General features: G+C 38.6%; 2 protein-coding genes across 2 annotated transcripts in view; one reads left to right on the top strand and one right to left on the bottom strand.

Annotated features, from left to right (window-relative positions):
* LOC124162033 (polyunsaturated fatty acid 5-lipoxygenase-like) overlaps positions 1 to 9,541 on the top strand; it is a 121,229-nt gene extending 111,688 nt beyond the window's left edge. The window contains exons 10-13 of the mRNA XM_046538362.1: positions 4,798 to 4,931; positions 5,814 to 5,948; positions 6,688 to 6,851; positions 8,417 to 9,541. Of these exons, the coding sequence (XP_046394318.1) occupies positions 4,798 to 4,931; positions 5,814 to 5,948; positions 6,688 to 6,851; positions 8,417 to 8,531 (548 nt within the window). The 3' untranslated portion in view covers positions 8,532 to 9,541. The remainder of the gene's footprint in view (positions 1 to 4,797; positions 4,932 to 5,813; positions 5,949 to 6,687; positions 6,852 to 8,416) is intronic.
* Position 9,542: 1 nt separating this feature from the next.
* Positions 9,543 to 17,594, bottom strand: part of LOC124162034 (rab proteins geranylgeranyltransferase component A) — a 33,872-nt gene continuing 25,820 nt past the window's right edge. The window contains exon 10 of the mRNA XM_046538364.1: positions 9,543 to 10,754. Coding sequence (XP_046394320.1) covers positions 10,533 to 10,754 — 222 coding nt within the window. The 3' untranslated portion in view covers positions 9,543 to 10,532. The remainder of the gene's footprint in view (positions 10,755 to 17,594) is intronic.

The following is a 17,594-nucleotide window of genomic DNA, read 5'->3' as shown; positions in this document are numbered from 1 at the left end:
GGTAAGTGGGAAGAAAATCATCAACAAATGTATTGGCTGATGGCTTTTTTTATTAAAAAAATTAATACTCTTACGATGTTGCACAATATGTAAGGTATTACTGCTGTAATGGTTCAACGTCGGTTACCCGGATGAAAAACCGCAAAAACCACCCATAAATGATAAACCTCCTTAAGTTGCCAGTCAGGACGATTTATCGAAAGATTTAATTTAGCATTACAATATATATGGGGGATTCCTGTTCGCAGCTTATTTCGTGGTGAAAAGATCCTAATTGGGGTAAGACGCGTGACGGATCGGCGGCAGGTGAAGGAAAATAGGTTTCGTAGGAATACTCAAAGAAATGCAAGGACCCTTTCATTCAGCATTCACACAAATATATTCAAAAATAAGAAACATCTTACATGAGATATTTAACCAGATGTGTGAAAATGAGATGAATGGATGAAATAACAAATGATTTATGCACTTTTTGAAATTACCATGAAATAATAATAATAAAAAATATTTAACAAAAGTCAAAAATATATGCCGTTAAGCGGACTCGTTTCAATTATTAGACTTCGTTACACTTTTTAATATCTGGGAAGTAATTAAGTCTGTCCCAATTGCACATTTAAGTTCCGTTGCTGACTAAGTTTGAGAATCATGAGAAAAATCACTGAGGCGTCGATGAATTTCACAAGGTGCCTTAACAGTGGCGTATTGCTGCATATGGGGACAAGTACACGGACATAGGGGTGGTATCACTGGGGTCAGGGCAATGTAACTTTACGCGACCTGGATGACCACCGGATGACTCCGTTCCTTGGTGCCGTGGTTCGGGCTGGACGCAGGCTCGTCTATTTCTGTGCGGCCTCCTATTTTCTTGGAGACGGCAATGTGCGCGGCCTGGCTGCCCCTGGAACATCCTTGGCGACCACCTTCGGATTTCAGAGTGGATCCTCCGACTTGGCTTCCCGTCTTTTACACCGATCGCTGCCTTTCGCCTCACTTTTTCTCGTAGTGCACAGTCAGCAACACAATTTACAATTCTCTCTTTTTTCTTTGGTGCGTTCATCTTTTATACACTCCCATCGGGGAGTGAGGGGGTTCCGATGCACACGCAACACATACACAAAAAAATAGGGGGAAACCTTGGGCCATTCAACGGGGCTGACCTCCACTCACACCGACTCACTCATCCACTCCACCTTGCATACTTGGGTAGGAAAAAGGGGGGGAGGAGGATGGGAAACGGGTGAGGACGGTGACGAGGGAGTAAAGGCTAGGGTTGGGACGGCCGCAACCGTCACACTGCATAAGTGAACTTTTTATGCAAGGCATAAGTATCAAAAGTGTAAATAAAAAATTAGCTTTTTAACGTTGCTTTTAACAACAAGTTTGGTTTATGCGTATGTGTTTATTATATTGACTTTGAGAATATGTGACTTATGCACTATGGGGGGAAAAGTATTCCAACAGAATTTGTGCCTTTGCAGGAGAATGGATTCCCTTTCTGACGGTATATAATCCTTGGAACGAGACAACGGAAATTCAAATACGGTCTTTTTCAGCATCCAAGATTGTGACGATAAACTTGCCTGCCTCGAATGTATTTTGTACACAAACTGTTCACCAGAATGTTGGCGCTTTCGATATCCTAAGCAGTCATGCCTTCCTTTTTCTCACAATCTCATTCTCAAACTCCTTTTCTTCAATTTTTCGCTTTTACTCCGGCACTCGTTCTGATATTCACTTTAAACCCATCTCCACTCCTCATTCCTTTGTCTCTGAAATTTTAAGGCAGAAATATTTGCTACGCGTAATCTGGATGGCAGCAATGGCAAGGAATGATTTAGAGCGTCAGAAAGGATAAGGAATTACTCTAAATACATAAAAAATCATCACTATCAAAGGTTTTAGTGCGTCAATTGCGACTGAAAATATTAGCTTAATGCACATGATTGCTACACGTCAACATTGAGATTTAACTCTGAAGCTTAGATTCGAGAATGCAGTTTGCTTCTTATTCATCCAGATATTCTGTTGCTCATAGAAAATCTACTCATGCACCATGATGGCCTAATTTTCTTATAGAGTTGACATGAAAAATGTATTCTGGCAATGTGCTTGTCAGTCTCTCTGGCAAAGCTAAAACCTCTTCAAAAAAATTATTGCATTCAAACCTGCTCGTTGAATGTCCTGTTCACCTTAAGGAAAAGCTTACTGTGGCCCGTATGATATAGGTATTTGTCGTTTTGCTGAGACATACCAAGGAAAATTCAGAGTTGTCACCAAATACACCTCAATTCTACTGAGTTCATCGCGAGTCATACTCTGTATTGAGGGAGACTAGGCGATCGGTCACATATTTGGACGACTAAGAAAGGAGATTGATAGCCTTGTTTGAATTTCCGTCAATGACCAAAGAATAATATCCCACTGGAAAGGAAACCAATTTTTCCGTGGAGTGATTGTGGTGGCACAACATTTGTTGGGATACTTTTTCCCTGTTAGTACATTGGGTTGCAAGGGTTTTGCTTGGGACAGCAAAGTTATTGTGAGAAATGGAAAGCTACATTTTTGCCTTAAATTCCACTGCGTGAACGTTAAGGAAATAAATTGTTAAAAGATTGTGAAGCATTATAGATAAAACAGCTTCATCGCATTAATAAATAAAATTCTTAGAAAATTGAAAAAGTTGGTGTAAAATATTTTACAAAAATGAGTTTTAACAGTAATAGAGAATACTGAATGGCATATTGAGAATAGGATGATCAATTATCTTAGATATAGCAATGCACGTAAGAATGAGGAAAAATCACCACTTGACTTTTACACCATGTATGCAGAGTGATTTTTTCACTATTTGAGTATTTTTCATGACATTCTATGACTTTCCAGAACAATTATGAAATGGTGGTGGTTAGGTTCAGTTTATTATTTTTGTGAATGTGAATAAAGTCATCTGCATTAAGTACAGTTTCATACTATACATTGGATGTAGAGTTATTGATCATTGATCATATTGCTCATAAATGCAAAATAAAATGCCTAATTACTGATCCTCGAGGAACTCTATATTTCAATGTTGGGGGAAAGGAAAGATTGTTAATGTAGAACTATTTGGGGATTCCCTGTAAGTCCCCTAATACCTGGCTGATGAAAATGCCTTCCATTTTGACAATAATTTCTTTTTTTTGAGTGTGACAAAAGTAATTAGTCATTTATATTAATTCAAATTACATTTCATCTTTGTTCTATGTAGTATTGTAACATTCAAATACAAGTAAATATTCCATATGAAATTATATTGGCAAGGACTATTGCAAATTATCTTTTTTATGTCTAATGGAATGTTTAATTCATATAATGAAATTGCATGACATTCCTGGTTTCCTATACGAGTGGACACTCTTGTTCTTTCTTGATTTTTAAACATCATCACAAGTCAACAATCTTACCATTGGTTTGATGCAGCTCTCCATTCCTCTCTCCTATCTGCTCGCCTTTTCGTAGCAACTTATTTCTTCTCTAATAGATCCTTTATGACCTGTCCTATGTAACTCGTTCACGGCAGTTCCTTGCCTTCTTCCCTTCCACCAGTCCTTCTACGATTGTTTTCATCAGGCCATCATGTCTCATAATGTGGCCAACTAAGTTCTCCATCTTCTGCTAAAGGTTTTTAGCAGACTCCTCTTTTCTCCCACTCTTCTTAGTACTTCCTCATTACTTAAACGGTTGATCCATTTTATCTTCATCATTCTGCAGTAGTATGTATGTAACACATTTCGAATGCTTCCACTCTTGACTTCTCTGCTGCTCCAAGTCCAAGCCTCGCTTCCATAGAGAAACATGCTCCACATGTAGCATTTGATGAATTTTTTCCTTACTTCTATGCTTGTATTTCGGCTGTAGGAAGATTCTTCTTTCTGTAAACAGTCCTCGTTGCCTACGCTATTCTAAAGACTATTTATGTCTTACTTAGTCCATCGCTTGTAAATCAGCTTCCCAGGTAAGAAGACTCTTTCACCTCCATAAGCTTATGCTTCCCCAGGTTAATGCTTATCTCAGTCTCCTCTCTTTTGCTGCATATTAATATCTTAGTCTTCTTTTTGTTGATTTTTTTAGATGATTTCTGGCTATTGTCCTTTCCATATATGTCAAAGTCTTTTTCAAATCCTTCTCTGTCTCAACTATGAGTGATATGTCATCAGCAAATCCCAGCATGCTAATTTTTTCTCCATGGATATTGACACCCGAAGCTTTTTCCTTGATTTCATTAATGGCATTCTCGTAATGTAATCATTAAAAATCGTATAGTGTAAACATTAAAAATTAAAGGGGAAAGTGCACACCTTTGTCTCACCCGTTTTCCTATTCTTGCATCCGCACAGTTGGGTCCACATTAGACCACAGCTACTTGGTTTTTACACAAACTGAACCATTATACTATCATCATAGACCACTCTGATTTCTTCAGGATTCTACGCATTGATCTCATTCCATTTTATCAAATGCCTTCTCTAAATCGACAAATGCTATGGAAGTCGGTTTGTTTTTCTCTATTCTCTTCTCTATGAGCAGCCTAAGAGCCAAAATTGCTTCCCTTGTGCCATTGCTTTTCCTAAATATGTATGAATCGGTCCTCTTCCAGGAATTCTTCTGCTCTTCGTTCTATTCTCCTGTAAATGATTGTAGTCAGAATCTTTGATGCATGTGTCATGAGGATTTTCAAACATGCAATTCAACTGATTCTGGATAATACTGCAATTTGTATACACGGATCAAATGGAAAAATTATTTATTTCACAGATGACCCAGATAAGATTGCAAATGACTATGAACTGCAGGCATGGCGAGAAGAACTGGTGAGGCCACGCAGTGAGGGTGGACTAGAACTGCAAGACGTACCTGGATCGAACGGCCGATTTGAAACCGCAGACGAGGTAAGATGTTGACCTCAAATGTAACTTGTCTGTACATATTTATTTTGATGTGTTTTGTGATTTTAACGCAGTGGACATATTAGCTTTTTTTGCCATGCTCTTATGCTAATTTATTGGAAAAATAAAAAAAAAAATTGCACCATGGCTTTTTACATCTATATACATAGTACCCTGCAAGCTGCCTCAATAGGCATGTGGGGGGGGGGGGGGGGGTGAGTTAATATGTATATCCCAGTAATTGACAAAGAAAGTTAAAAAAGCAAATGTACAAGGGAAAGAAAGTTGAAAAGGAAAATGTTTGTACTGAGTCCTATGCAGCATTTATTAGTCCTTTGCCACTCGATAGAAGAACATGTGCCTACATGTGTTTATCATTTCTGTCGGATTCAGAAATATACATAGAGATTCTAAGATTGTGTTTTCTGTAGAACTCTGTTAAATATCTATTCTTAATTTCTGATGCAATTTAAGCCTAGAAAGCAGCCTCCAAGTCTTAAGTGGCTCCCATCCTAATTTTTGTTATAGCATCACTTTCTCTTACCCTGCAGCTGTTTTTGATGAATCCCACAGCTTTCTCTTGAATGTTATTAATTTACGAGGCAAGTGCGTGTGTCTTTCTATGCTGGATGCCATATTGGCCTGGACAAACAACCAAATAAAATATATGAAATACAAAATACTAACAAAATTCACAGAAATTACAAATATGTACATAGAATTGTGAAGAGGGAGGATTTGAAGAAGTGGACCTAACATTCCTCAAATACATACATTAGTGCACCAAACATTCCGTACCTCCTTCAGTAAGGTTGAATTTCATGAACAAATAACTTGTATCTGAGCTGCAAAGCCCTAGACCCATCAAAGTATTCATATTTTCAGATTGCTGAAACAATGACAGTATTAGTGAGCACATGCAGTTTGGGACATGCTGCAGCTAACTTCCAACAATATGAAGCCTACGGATTTATTCCAAATTTTCCTGGGAAACTCACAGGAGCACCACCCACCGACAAGGTGAGTAAAAAAAAACGAGGTCAATGACGCAAAGAAGTGATATGTACTACTGCCACTTTTTGCTCAAAGTAAATTTTACGTAACTGTTTAAAAATGCTTTTCTACGTTTTAATTCCTATGTTACTGCGGTAACTGTCAGGTCCTCCAAATGATCACATTCATTGAATGAAAACTTCATTTAGCTGCTCTGTAATGGCAACTACGAGGCATAAGGATAGAAAAATCACGGACATTGTTTTGGAAGATTGGATTTCAACAATGGCGAGGGTGGTTGAATGAACCCTTTCCCAGCTTCACATCCTTTCTAAGAGACACGAAAAAAGTGTACCTTCCCCGAAGGCCTCTAGGAATGAAAAAAAAAAAAAGATTCAACTGTCAGCTCCCAACTTCTTTGTATAGTTTTGATGGTTAAGTTTGCCCCAAGTCGAAAAAGTGACAGTATTTCTGGAAAATGGGGAAATTTAAGAACCCTCTGTACTCCATTAGGGATCGCAATTCGGCCTACACCCAAGATACATTTTTGCATTCGATTCGCCAATAAAATCTCACACAATTTATGCAAACGATAGTTATATTACACTTTTTATTGATAGATGACATGCAGTGTATGTCAAGGTGATCATTGTTCATACTGGGTAACCTGTGTTACATATCTGTCTTCAACAATTATCTGATCAGGTCTATTAAAAGTCATCAGCAAATTGACCTAATCACTTGCATTTCTCTTCTATTTCAACAGCAAGAGCTAGGTGAGGCTGACATTATGAAGTACTTGCCCAACAAGAAGGAAACCTTGGACATAATGGTCATCACTAAGCTGTTGAGCATGAAGGGGACCAAATCCTTGGGAGACTTTGAAGTGCAGTATCTGTACGACCCACATTCCATTCAAGCTGCTGAGGAGTAAGTACATGTATATTATGCACAACCATTATCACCCACCGACTGTATCATAAGTGCTCCACCCAAAATGATGAAAAATTATTAATTGTTGTTGGCCTCAACTTCCTTTTGCTCACGAGATGACAGTTCGTACGCACATAATATGGTATAAAATGCAACATCTATTAATTTTGACTTGTGCCCCATGTGATGATTATGCACCAGTGACTGAAATTAAGAAACATACATTTACTTGGAATTCGAAGGTTAAATTTAACCGTTGCTCTCATCTTAATGAAAAGTTAAGAAAAGTTTGTAATTATCCATAAGTAAAATAAAGTATTTATGATGAATTACAAAGTTTTCTTTACTTTTCATTATGTTATGTAGATTCCATACAGTCACCCCTGAAACAAATCCACTTATCCATTATGTTACATTCATGTAGGGAATAGTCTGCCAATTTCTTTTCCCCATCATTGTAGAAACCATATACTGAGACAACAATTGTTTACAAAATGAAAACATTATCATATTAGATGCTGATTTTATAACAGAAAGGTCAAATTAAGAGAGAATGAGTATTTCATGGCCTCAGAAATGCTACAGAATATCATTTCATCAGTCCAATTGATGTGATACAAGCTTCTAAGTTTACCCTAAGTTTATGTATTTACTTAACTACTATCACCCTCTAAGTAAGACTACATGACACACAACAGACTCTGCAGTTGCCTAGGTGGCCACTACAGTCTATAGTAGCATGGGGGTGAACTGCAATATCTACATCATGTAGAATCTTCCATGATGCTCCAGAAGAGCAAAGCCTTTTTGTGGCAATGAAAATTTCATTTAAAAAATAAATTTTACAAAGTATTACACTTGAATTTATACCTGAATGGTGAGAAGGCATCCACTGCAGACATTACAGGCTTTTGATAGAGACAAAAAAATTGCTTACAACCTAACTCTCTCTTTCACTATTTTGGTGATCTTAAGATTTTCACATATAGAACAGCAACTCCTGCAAAGACCACACAGCCTTTCATCTCATCATACTTAAACTCAACGCAAAGTTCATTAATGTGACCCTTTGATGAATTAAAAATTATGCAAATAGAGTTTCTGAAGCCTTACCAAGGGAAAAAGAAAATTTCATCCATTTGACCTCTCCACACACCCAATAATCAATCGCGAGATTCATTAATTCATATTCCCTGACTCAATTCTCCGATTTACCTAACCTATTTACACTCTCCTAGGGATAATTAGAATTAATTTCTGAAGAGTCAGTAAGACTAAATCCTGTCAAAAATATATCCAAATACTATTTTAACTTATTCTTTATGTTAAACACAGAAAACAGCAAATTGTGAAATTAATTTCAGTCAAATAAAAGCAACCATAATGCTAGCCAACAGCATGGGGGTTATGTTTGATTGATGCAAGATGACATCAATTTTCCTAGACAGTAATGGATAAGATTTCGAATTCCTTGAATTTTCCCTGAATACGTATCCTAATCTGTATCAATCCTGTCAATGCATTCACCTACATAAAAAATAATACAGTACTTCTTTTTACAGGTTTCGCCTGGATTTGAGGAGGCTCTCCCATGTCATTGAGGAGAGGAATTTGAAACGTAAACACATGTACGACTGGCTGAATCCAAAAATAGTGCCCAACTCCATCAGTATATAATGCCAGTGACCACATGTTTTGGACTCAAGAGATTGAATTTTCTACAATGGGATTCCATGAATTAATTTTGCCACAAGAGAGCTCCATTCAAACCATTTCCATCATGTGCTTTGTACCGCTGAAGTACCCTGAATTGAGTGAGCTTGTGTCGCAAATGCCTAACGCATCTCTTGCCAATCTTATCTTCAGTGCGGCATAGCAGAGGACGGAGGGTAAATGTCAGGCTACCGATTTATTACCAGCGTGTTTTCTGTTCGTGTCACAATGGAATATATGTGATGGATATGTGAGCCGGACAAATGAAATTAATGTATCCACGCTTTCACTGGTGAAAAGTATTATGCAGTGAACTGGAAAAGTTTAAATGAATGGAGATGGCAATCCACTATTTGCTGTTTCAAAACAAAATTGCTGTCAATGAATTCTTTGTTGAGGAATTTGTAACCACCACTAGGATTAGAATCAAAATTTAACAACAGAGTGAGACACTTCCACTCATTATTCCTATTCATTCCATTCTTCGTAACATTCAAAGGCCTCGTTACACAATACATTATTCTGTATAAGTTCATGCATGAATCATTTTGATGGACCTAAATGGAACCTGTAAAGATGTACGAACCAAATAATAAGTTCTATTTTCTGCTCATGCATTCGTACAAGTTGGAGTGGCTACACAGAGCATTTCTGCCATCATTTATTCGTGCGTGTTGTGTTGGCATGTTGTGCAATCAGGCCTTAAAACTTTTGACAATTTTTTTTACTACGCATTACCAAAACGAGCTTCTTGGACAATTCTGATACGTATTTGAATTATATGAATCAGTTTGTGGCTATCCTAAGTGGGCATCAAGAGGCTACCCTCAGCCAGATCAAATATATTGGAACAACAGAGCTCAAAAGGTCAGCAACTAAATTATTGCCATGTCCTGTATAAAGTTTTGTATCAATCAAAAAATGGTATCATAAAATTTATTTTTGATAAATATAGGGTAAAAAAATGAGTAATACTTATGTTTTTTTCTTTATTGTTCCCATAACATATTCATTGCAACTTTTAACATAGAAGGGTTAATAAGATTTCATTCTTACATATCCTCAAACAATAAATATAAAATGTTTTTTATAAATTTTTAAAATCTAAACATTAGATTTAGGACTACAATGGCAATATAAAACAATTTCACCATAAGCAGTTTCCATGTATTCAATGGTATTCTACTGTAAAAGCACTTTTTTTTGATCACATTATATCATTGATACAGTCAATAAGTTCTTAAATAAATAGTGGTGGAAATCTTGATTAAAAAAAGTTGACTGATGAATAGATATGGTTATACAATTAAATATGATAATGACCCCTTATACTTATTAAGCAGAATCTATAGGCAACCGTTAAGTGTCAATGCCATAGGGTACAATAACAAGGAAGACGTCAGTATCATCAATGACTTATAAAAGTAGGGGCTGCCAGTTCTGACTACCCTCCAAATCAAAGCGTTGAATAAAAAAAACAGCTCGTGGTGGCTCCATAAATGCAGCACGTACAGAGTGACTAGAGAGAATCGCAGTTATGTATTAAGCATTTGCTTTCAAGCAAAGACGATAAAAATTGAGGACCACACATTCTTTGCACATGAAAATTTGAAAGACATATCAACAAAAATACATATTCTTGTAAAAATTACAGCAAGTGCATTGGAAAAGAGTGAAACCCCAAAAAAATCACCCCCCACTCTTTGTGTTTCACTAAGCAACAACATTATAATGCATGTATGTATATCTCTTTTTTTTTATTTTGCCTCACTAATAAGCCTTTTTAAGTCCATCCTTTTGAGGGCCTTACGTTTGCAGCCTTACCATCAGTGCGTGTATCTCCACAAAGGAAAGAGATCTCGCTCCTTCAGAGAGAAAGATTCTTAAACGATTGCTGCACCATTGCTATCTACCACATGGACCCTGATACCTTACCAAAACTTCACCTCAATAAGTCTTCGAAATTTATTCCTCGGCAGCACCGTCAGCCGGGGTGGCCGCCTCCTCCCCTCCGTCCCCTGCGGCTCCCTCTGGCTTCCCACTGCCGCCCCCTTCACCTCCCTCCCCCTCACCAAAGGCTGGCCCAGGCTCTCCCTCTCCACCGTCGTCCACCACGATTTCCTCCGGATCGGGGGCGCGTGGGAGGAATTCACAGCCTGGATACATCTTCTCAAATATGTCCTTTGCCTGCAAACGGAAGAGACATACCATCAATTGGTAAAACTTTCACCATCCATCATGCCCACATTCTGTCACACTTTGATCAGTGATTAGTTGATCATAATGTCATGATCACTTGGTGAAGGCGCACCGAATTCAATGGAACGCAGTGTGACTGTCACTCGTCTCCTTCCCTTCCAACCCATGAACATCACTAGTAAGCAAATATATTCTAGCTCAATAAACTTGAGAGTGATCAGTGCCTAGAAGTCACATCACTCATTTCCATGACCTTACTCACTGATAAGAGGAGATCACTCAGTGTGGCTGAATGCAACCAACGCTCTCTTGAGTAAACACTCATTGCAACTCAAAATATTAGGGATGGTTCTGCCCTTTCTTTTGGTAAAGCCTGAAACTCAAGACCATTTTTTCAGTCCCTAAGAGCGATTGTTTCTCACTGATGAAAAAAGAAACAGCTCCATCCATCACATTTCTGAATCACGCAGTTATAACTTTTTCTGTCACTTTCTGCATTTAAAACTATCTATCATTTCATTAAAAAGCCACAAATGTATTATTATTATTAGGGATTAAAATTGCTGTCAGCAGCTGTGCATTCTGATTGACTGAAAGATGGTGCCAGCAATGGTCTCACCAACGGAGAAAGGGGCAAGCAGAGGGATGGAAAAATGGATGCAATTGCCATCCCTGTAGTCATAATGGAAAATGATCTTGTGAAATGGCCATTTCATCGCCATCATTGTAGTGATCACAAGAGCCATTGCTTTTAAGGATATTTCAACATTTCCTCCAAAATTTTGATAAAGGTACAGTAGAATCCTGATTTAAGGTTTTTCAGGGGGGACAAAATTTAAAACACTAAATGAGGACCTGCCATTTTTTTCAGGATTTAGGGTCTGCAATGATTGGAATGGCTTTTTATGAATAAAAAATATTATTTTAAGTAACTAATAGGTGCTGAATGCAGCAAAAATTTTTTTAATGAAATGTTCTCTGCCCTATGAAGTTTGGATAATACTTTTCAGGAATCAGCTAAAAAAAAATGAGTAGTAAAAATAAGTAACGAGAGGATGACAATTGTTTTAATGAAATATTTTAAGATATATGTTCTCTGCCCTATGAAGGTTGGATAATACTTTTCAGGAATCAGCTAAAGAAATGGGTAGTAAAAATAAGTAATGAGAGGATGACAATTGTTTTAATGAAATATTTTAAGAAAATTCGAATAAACATCAACTTAAAAGCATTCCCACACATTATTATTATGGACATTAGTGATTCCATTCTTATGCATATTTCAGTGGTCTCGATGAAATTTAGAATTTTTTCTGTAAAAGTGACATGTAGGTGACTATAGCATTTCTAATATAATAAGAGAAGATGTAAGTAGGTACTCGAAAAATCATGAGGAATGAGTGAAATAAAGGGACAGCAATAAAATTTGGTTGGACCTTGAATAACGATTAGCTAAACTCTGTTAAGTGAAAAGGTTTAATGTTCAACAGAACTGGATTTCATCCGAAAAATTGTCAGTGCCTCTGGAGTTTGGCAATTTCGTCAGGGTTATGATGTCGAAGTCAACCACCAAGGGATACCTGCCGTATTTTCGCATTTTTCCGCGCTCATCTATTCTACCGTGAGTATGCGGTGATTTTTTTTCCAGCATGAGCGATTTATTTAGAGTCATGGACCGTGATAGTTCGTCAAAACTCCGATTGTCATTCTCTTTTGACATTAATTAGCACCAGATAAATATTTTTGAATCGGCAGCGATATCAACCAGCCGCATGTCGATAAATTGGCTCCGGGATATCTAAATTACGATGTAAAATAATGTTGTTCCATTGGGAAAGAATGCTCTCACTCACGGTCATGACAGGGGAAACACTTCCTCTGTTCCTCCGTGGAAACTGACCTTGGAATGGATTATAGAAAGAATCTTCTAGTGAACTGCGCAATTGATATTGGGCCTCCTCTTTTGAAAAGAGAAAGTAGCCGACTGAAAAAATATTGGGCTAATAATCGACTGCCCGTAGGTAGTAGAGTTGAAAGGGGCATAAGCCATCAATTGAAAACATAACGAGAAAACCATTATTGTATCGGAGGATAACTCGTGTCATCAGTCGTCACGTATCATCGAAGTCAAGTTCAAGAAGTGAAGGATAAGGTAGTTCGAGGTTATTAAGGGATGACTTTGCTCCATTAGATCGGATCTGATACAAAAAGTGTCTGGTGTTTGGATCAGAAGGGGAGCGAAACGTTACGAGAAGACAAATCACCCAACTTGCGAGTTGAAGGTCGCAGCGCTGCGCTCGCGGAAGAAAGCAGTTGAAGAAGCGTTCCCCGGTAGATTCTATCGACTCTTGGTAAACTTTCATGAGACTGTACTTGTTGATGAGCATAAATTCGAAGTTTTGGATGAACCGTCATGAAAAAACGTTAAATCGGACAAAAAAATCTTGAGCGGGACAAATTTTTATGACCATAAATGCGGATAAACGCAAAATGCGGAAACACTAAATACGGATAATTTTTACATTGTCTTAATAGGGAATGAATCGGGACCCAAAAAAATAAACGCTAAATGCGGAAAAACGTTAAATGCGAAGACCTTAAATCCGGATCCGACTGTATTCCTAAAAATAATCTAAGAACTTTCTTTTACAACCCATTTACCTCAAAAAAGCTGCTTTGCCATACAAAAGATAAAATCTACCCTTTTTAACAGTCAGGCGATGTAGAATAAAATGCAATGATTGCCACAGAGCGCACATTGGACAGACAGGTCAGAGCTTTAGCATCTGGATGACGGAGCACAGGGAAATGCTGGGAAGGAGGAGACACCACCTCTCTTGAAGCGAAAAATCTCACTGTAGAGAAACATGGACGTGAATTTGACCCTAAGATTGTCCACATGCAGAGGAAAGTTTAAAGACTCAATGCACAAGAAAGATTGGAAATTAAGCGAAGAGGAGGCAATTCCTTAATTAATAAGCAGACATACATGGGCCATACCCCATTCTTTGCAATCCCATTCCCCAACCACATCTCCTAATGATGTATCTTTCCTGCATCCTAAATCTTCCCTTCCACTTCCCACACAACCAAATAAAGTGCAACTCCGATCTACCGTTCCCCCATTGATCTTTTTCCCGCATTCATTGTTCGCCGTTCTTGATCCCAAATAAAGTTCCATAAAGACAATGTAATTTTTTCCTGTATCCATCGTTCCCCGAAGTATCGTTTTCCTGCATTGATCGTTTGAAGATCGCAGTCCAGTCATATAATTTTCCCACATCCATCGTTTGACGAAAATGAGACTAAGTGTTTACAACATGTTATTTGTGGCTAATAACAACAGACACCCCCAGGAGATTGAACTACTATAGGGAGAAGCTAAGTACCGTGGGATAGTTACATTAGCGCATTTCCCAAGATCCGCTATCCCCCACCATTCAGCACTCGCCTCCCTCCTCTGAAGCTTTCCTCTTCTCCGAAATAAAAAAAAGGGTCCCAGCTCGTGCAGGGATTGTATTAAGAAGACCTTAGCTTCGAAAAAAATATCAAGTTACACAAGAAAAATGGAAATGTATTTTGTGCACCCCCCCTTTTCTCACCCACTGACCTTTTTCAACCTGCCTGCTTCAAAGTTCCCAGTTTCTGGAGGTCAACTGCTGCATGAATCACCTATTAGCCCAAAAGGTGTCTAACAATGAATTTCGGCAATTGGCATCATACTTTTATTAAATTGAAATAATTGTAAAGTGCACGTAATTCAAAAAATAATGAGACCAAACACAACGTATTTCTAATGTTATTTAAACATTTAAAGCAAGGAAATAGTCGGAAAAATACAATTGTGATTTCTGGCAAAACTCGATATCCTCATAGCTGAGCTTCACGGCAGTTAATGTGGCATTTTTCCGAAAACAGGATATCAGGTTATTATCAGTTATCAATTTACGAGTTGTACTATAAGTCTCATTTGTCAGAGTTACTGAGGAAGGGATATCTTCTCAGGAGATTTTGTTTCTCCCTACTAACAATCCGAATTCATCTACTCATCTGGTGCTACGCTAATTAGAAAAGAATGTGTAAGTTGCCTTCTCTTTAGGACAAAAGTTTAATTGCACAGTCATATGTTTATGCTTCACCCTCTGCAGTATGTTCTGCATAAGACGTACGCGATAGCATCAGTTCCAAACTTCACCTCGCACAAGTGGTTCCATACTTTCCAGGGTGGGTTGACTTCAAACTAGCGAGTGCTTTCCGTGTGGGTTTAATAAAGTAAGGTTTCTTCTTTATTAGTTTTATTTTTATCCGTCTTCAGACCATCGCCCTTCCGAAGAAACAAGTGAGTTCTTTAAAAGATGGACTGAAAATAATTGAATATAAAGAAAAGCATCCGGGATAGAAGCGTGTGAAAATTGGAGAATACCTCGCGCTGTCCGCTAGCACATGACGGTAGTGGTGGGGGTAGAGCGAGCTACATGGCGAAAAGAAGAAGTGGGATGAAGCCGAGGCTCAGGCGGGCGTGCCGCTGACGATTAACGCAACATTGTTCACGCTTTACACATTGCCTAAATTACATTAAAAATATATTAATTAGACAGGAACATTACAAATAATTGACTATTTTTGGCCTATATTATCCATCTCATAACCAATCACTGCGCCGGCGAAAGCGGTTGTTTTAGGCATAACATGCACATTGCTCTCGTGAATACGTGTACTGGAAATGGCGTTTCATGGATTTTTACATCAGAGAGAAATCCATAATAGCAGGGTAATGCCGAGTGGAGAGCAAACATTTTTTAGCAAGGTGGCATGTTCCTTTAGGATATTTGAAAGTGATATTATTCAAATCAACAATATGACCTAAGTGTCTCGAAGAAAAAATAGTACCGTACAAGCGCGTGTAAGAGGCGCACCTCTTTTCCCAGAAATTAGAGCCGAAAATGAGGGTGCGCCTCTTACACAAACTTCCTATCTTCCCCCCTCCCCTTCACCGGTCCCAAGTCCAAGGGGAACTGAGTGGCCTTGGTTTTCAGCGTGAGTCAGTCATCTGAAACCCTAGGTCAAAAACAAGCGGCAGGCAGGGGAGTTTCTCCCTTAGTGACGTATTTTTAAAATGCTCCTGTTTGCTTTTTTGTGAGCATAGCGCCGTCACGTCAGTACCCCAGAGGTGAACATGTAAAGATCGGGCAGGATTTTTCGCTCCGGAGGGTACGCTAAATTTACTGCCACGAGTGGGTATCCCGCGGCATTTATACTGCATATAGTAATCGCTTATCAAGCGTAGAGAAACACGTAGTTTTGAAGGACATACCTGGTTAATAGTCAATATCTGCCTTGCCAAGTAATTTCCATTACGCTGAGGACCTGATTTTTCAAAAATCATCTTCAGACGCTAATATGAGGAATATTGCAACAGAAAATTATATTGGTGTCAAAACCTGCACTTTAAAAAATTCGAACGAGTGTGTTCATTGTTGGACTAAATTGTGGATGTAAGAAATCAGGAATGCTTATAAGTGAAGAGCGCGGAAGGAGAGGTCGAGGGGAAGGAGCGCGATCCCTCTGTCTTAGAAGCAACGAGGCTACGAGCGAAGGAGCAAGGGACGAACACGTCCGATTTTGTATGTGACGTCGTTGCCTTCAAAATCGAAGGGGCGAAGGCGCAGCAATGTGCTATACGCAGTATGCGTTGCCTGAAGTTTCCAGTCCGTCTCGCCTTGTTTGAATGCGCTTATGCTACGCTTGTTTCCTCCGAAATTGTGCTGTTTGGACTATTTTGAATATTAGTAGCCTAGTTGTAACTATAAATGCTTGTGTCAAACAATTAGAGCTTAAAAAACTTAAATTCTGTCAGATATGCGTCGCGTTAGATCTCTTTCTTTTTGTGAACCTCGTGCATGTCATACAATTATTGAAAGCTATCGAGATATCTTCGAGCTCAGTAGATGACTCACCCAGCATATTTAGGCCTCAAGAAACTGGGAGATCGATCAAGGTCAGTTGCTGAGACGGGGCAGGGATGAAACATGTTTCCATTGTTCCCCTGAAACTTGATATTTTCCTATTTTCCTGTGGGGTCTCGGAAAGGAAAAAAAAACGGCGGAGGCATTGGCTGATGGAGGGCCGAGTGTGGCTCCATTAAATCTACGACACTGTTATTATCCTACGGCGCTGAGATTGCCCCGATTGTTGTCAAAGCTCTTGGGAAGGTTCGTGCTATGTGCCTGTCGTGTTTTGCCTTAAAATTTTCCACGGCTGCAATTCTATTGCAATACTCCTGCGAGAGCATTTAAACAAAATTGTTCGTGAATAGGACAAGCATCGTAGAGCAATGGCATATGCGAAGAGAGGATCGGAACTCTCTGTACTCCCTCTTATGCCGCTATTACCGCCGCAGTTATCTTCCTATTTCAATTAGTATTAAAAGAGGGAATTTCAAAAACGTTCGAAATTCCAGGCATACGTCTGCAACACCGCGCGATAGTATAAAAAATGCCGCAAATTTTTTTTCTTCATAGCTTCGATGCTCAAAATAGGGGTGCGCCTCTTACACACGCTTATACGGTATTTCTGTAATTCCATTAAAATCTTGTTTGAATCCATTAACGAACATCATAATTACGCGCCAAAATCCTGCATTTCCTGGGACATAGGCAACCTAGCCAAACATTCACGTTTCGATTTTTTTCCTGCATTCATCGTTTTTTTCGTCCATCCCCCTGAAAAATGATAGATTGAGGTTCCACTGTAGAATAAATACAGCTCCAGAAACTGACAATATCGCAGTGTACTTGAGAATGCCCTAATGGTCAAAAAATGTTATAT

Source organism: Ischnura elegans, chromosome 7, assembly GCF_921293095.1.
Source record: "Ischnura elegans chromosome 7, ioIscEleg1.1, whole genome shotgun sequence".
NCBI lineage: Eukaryota > Metazoa > Arthropoda > Insecta > Odonata > Coenagrionidae > Ischnura > Ischnura elegans.
This window is presented reverse-complemented; position numbering and strand designations above follow the sequence as displayed.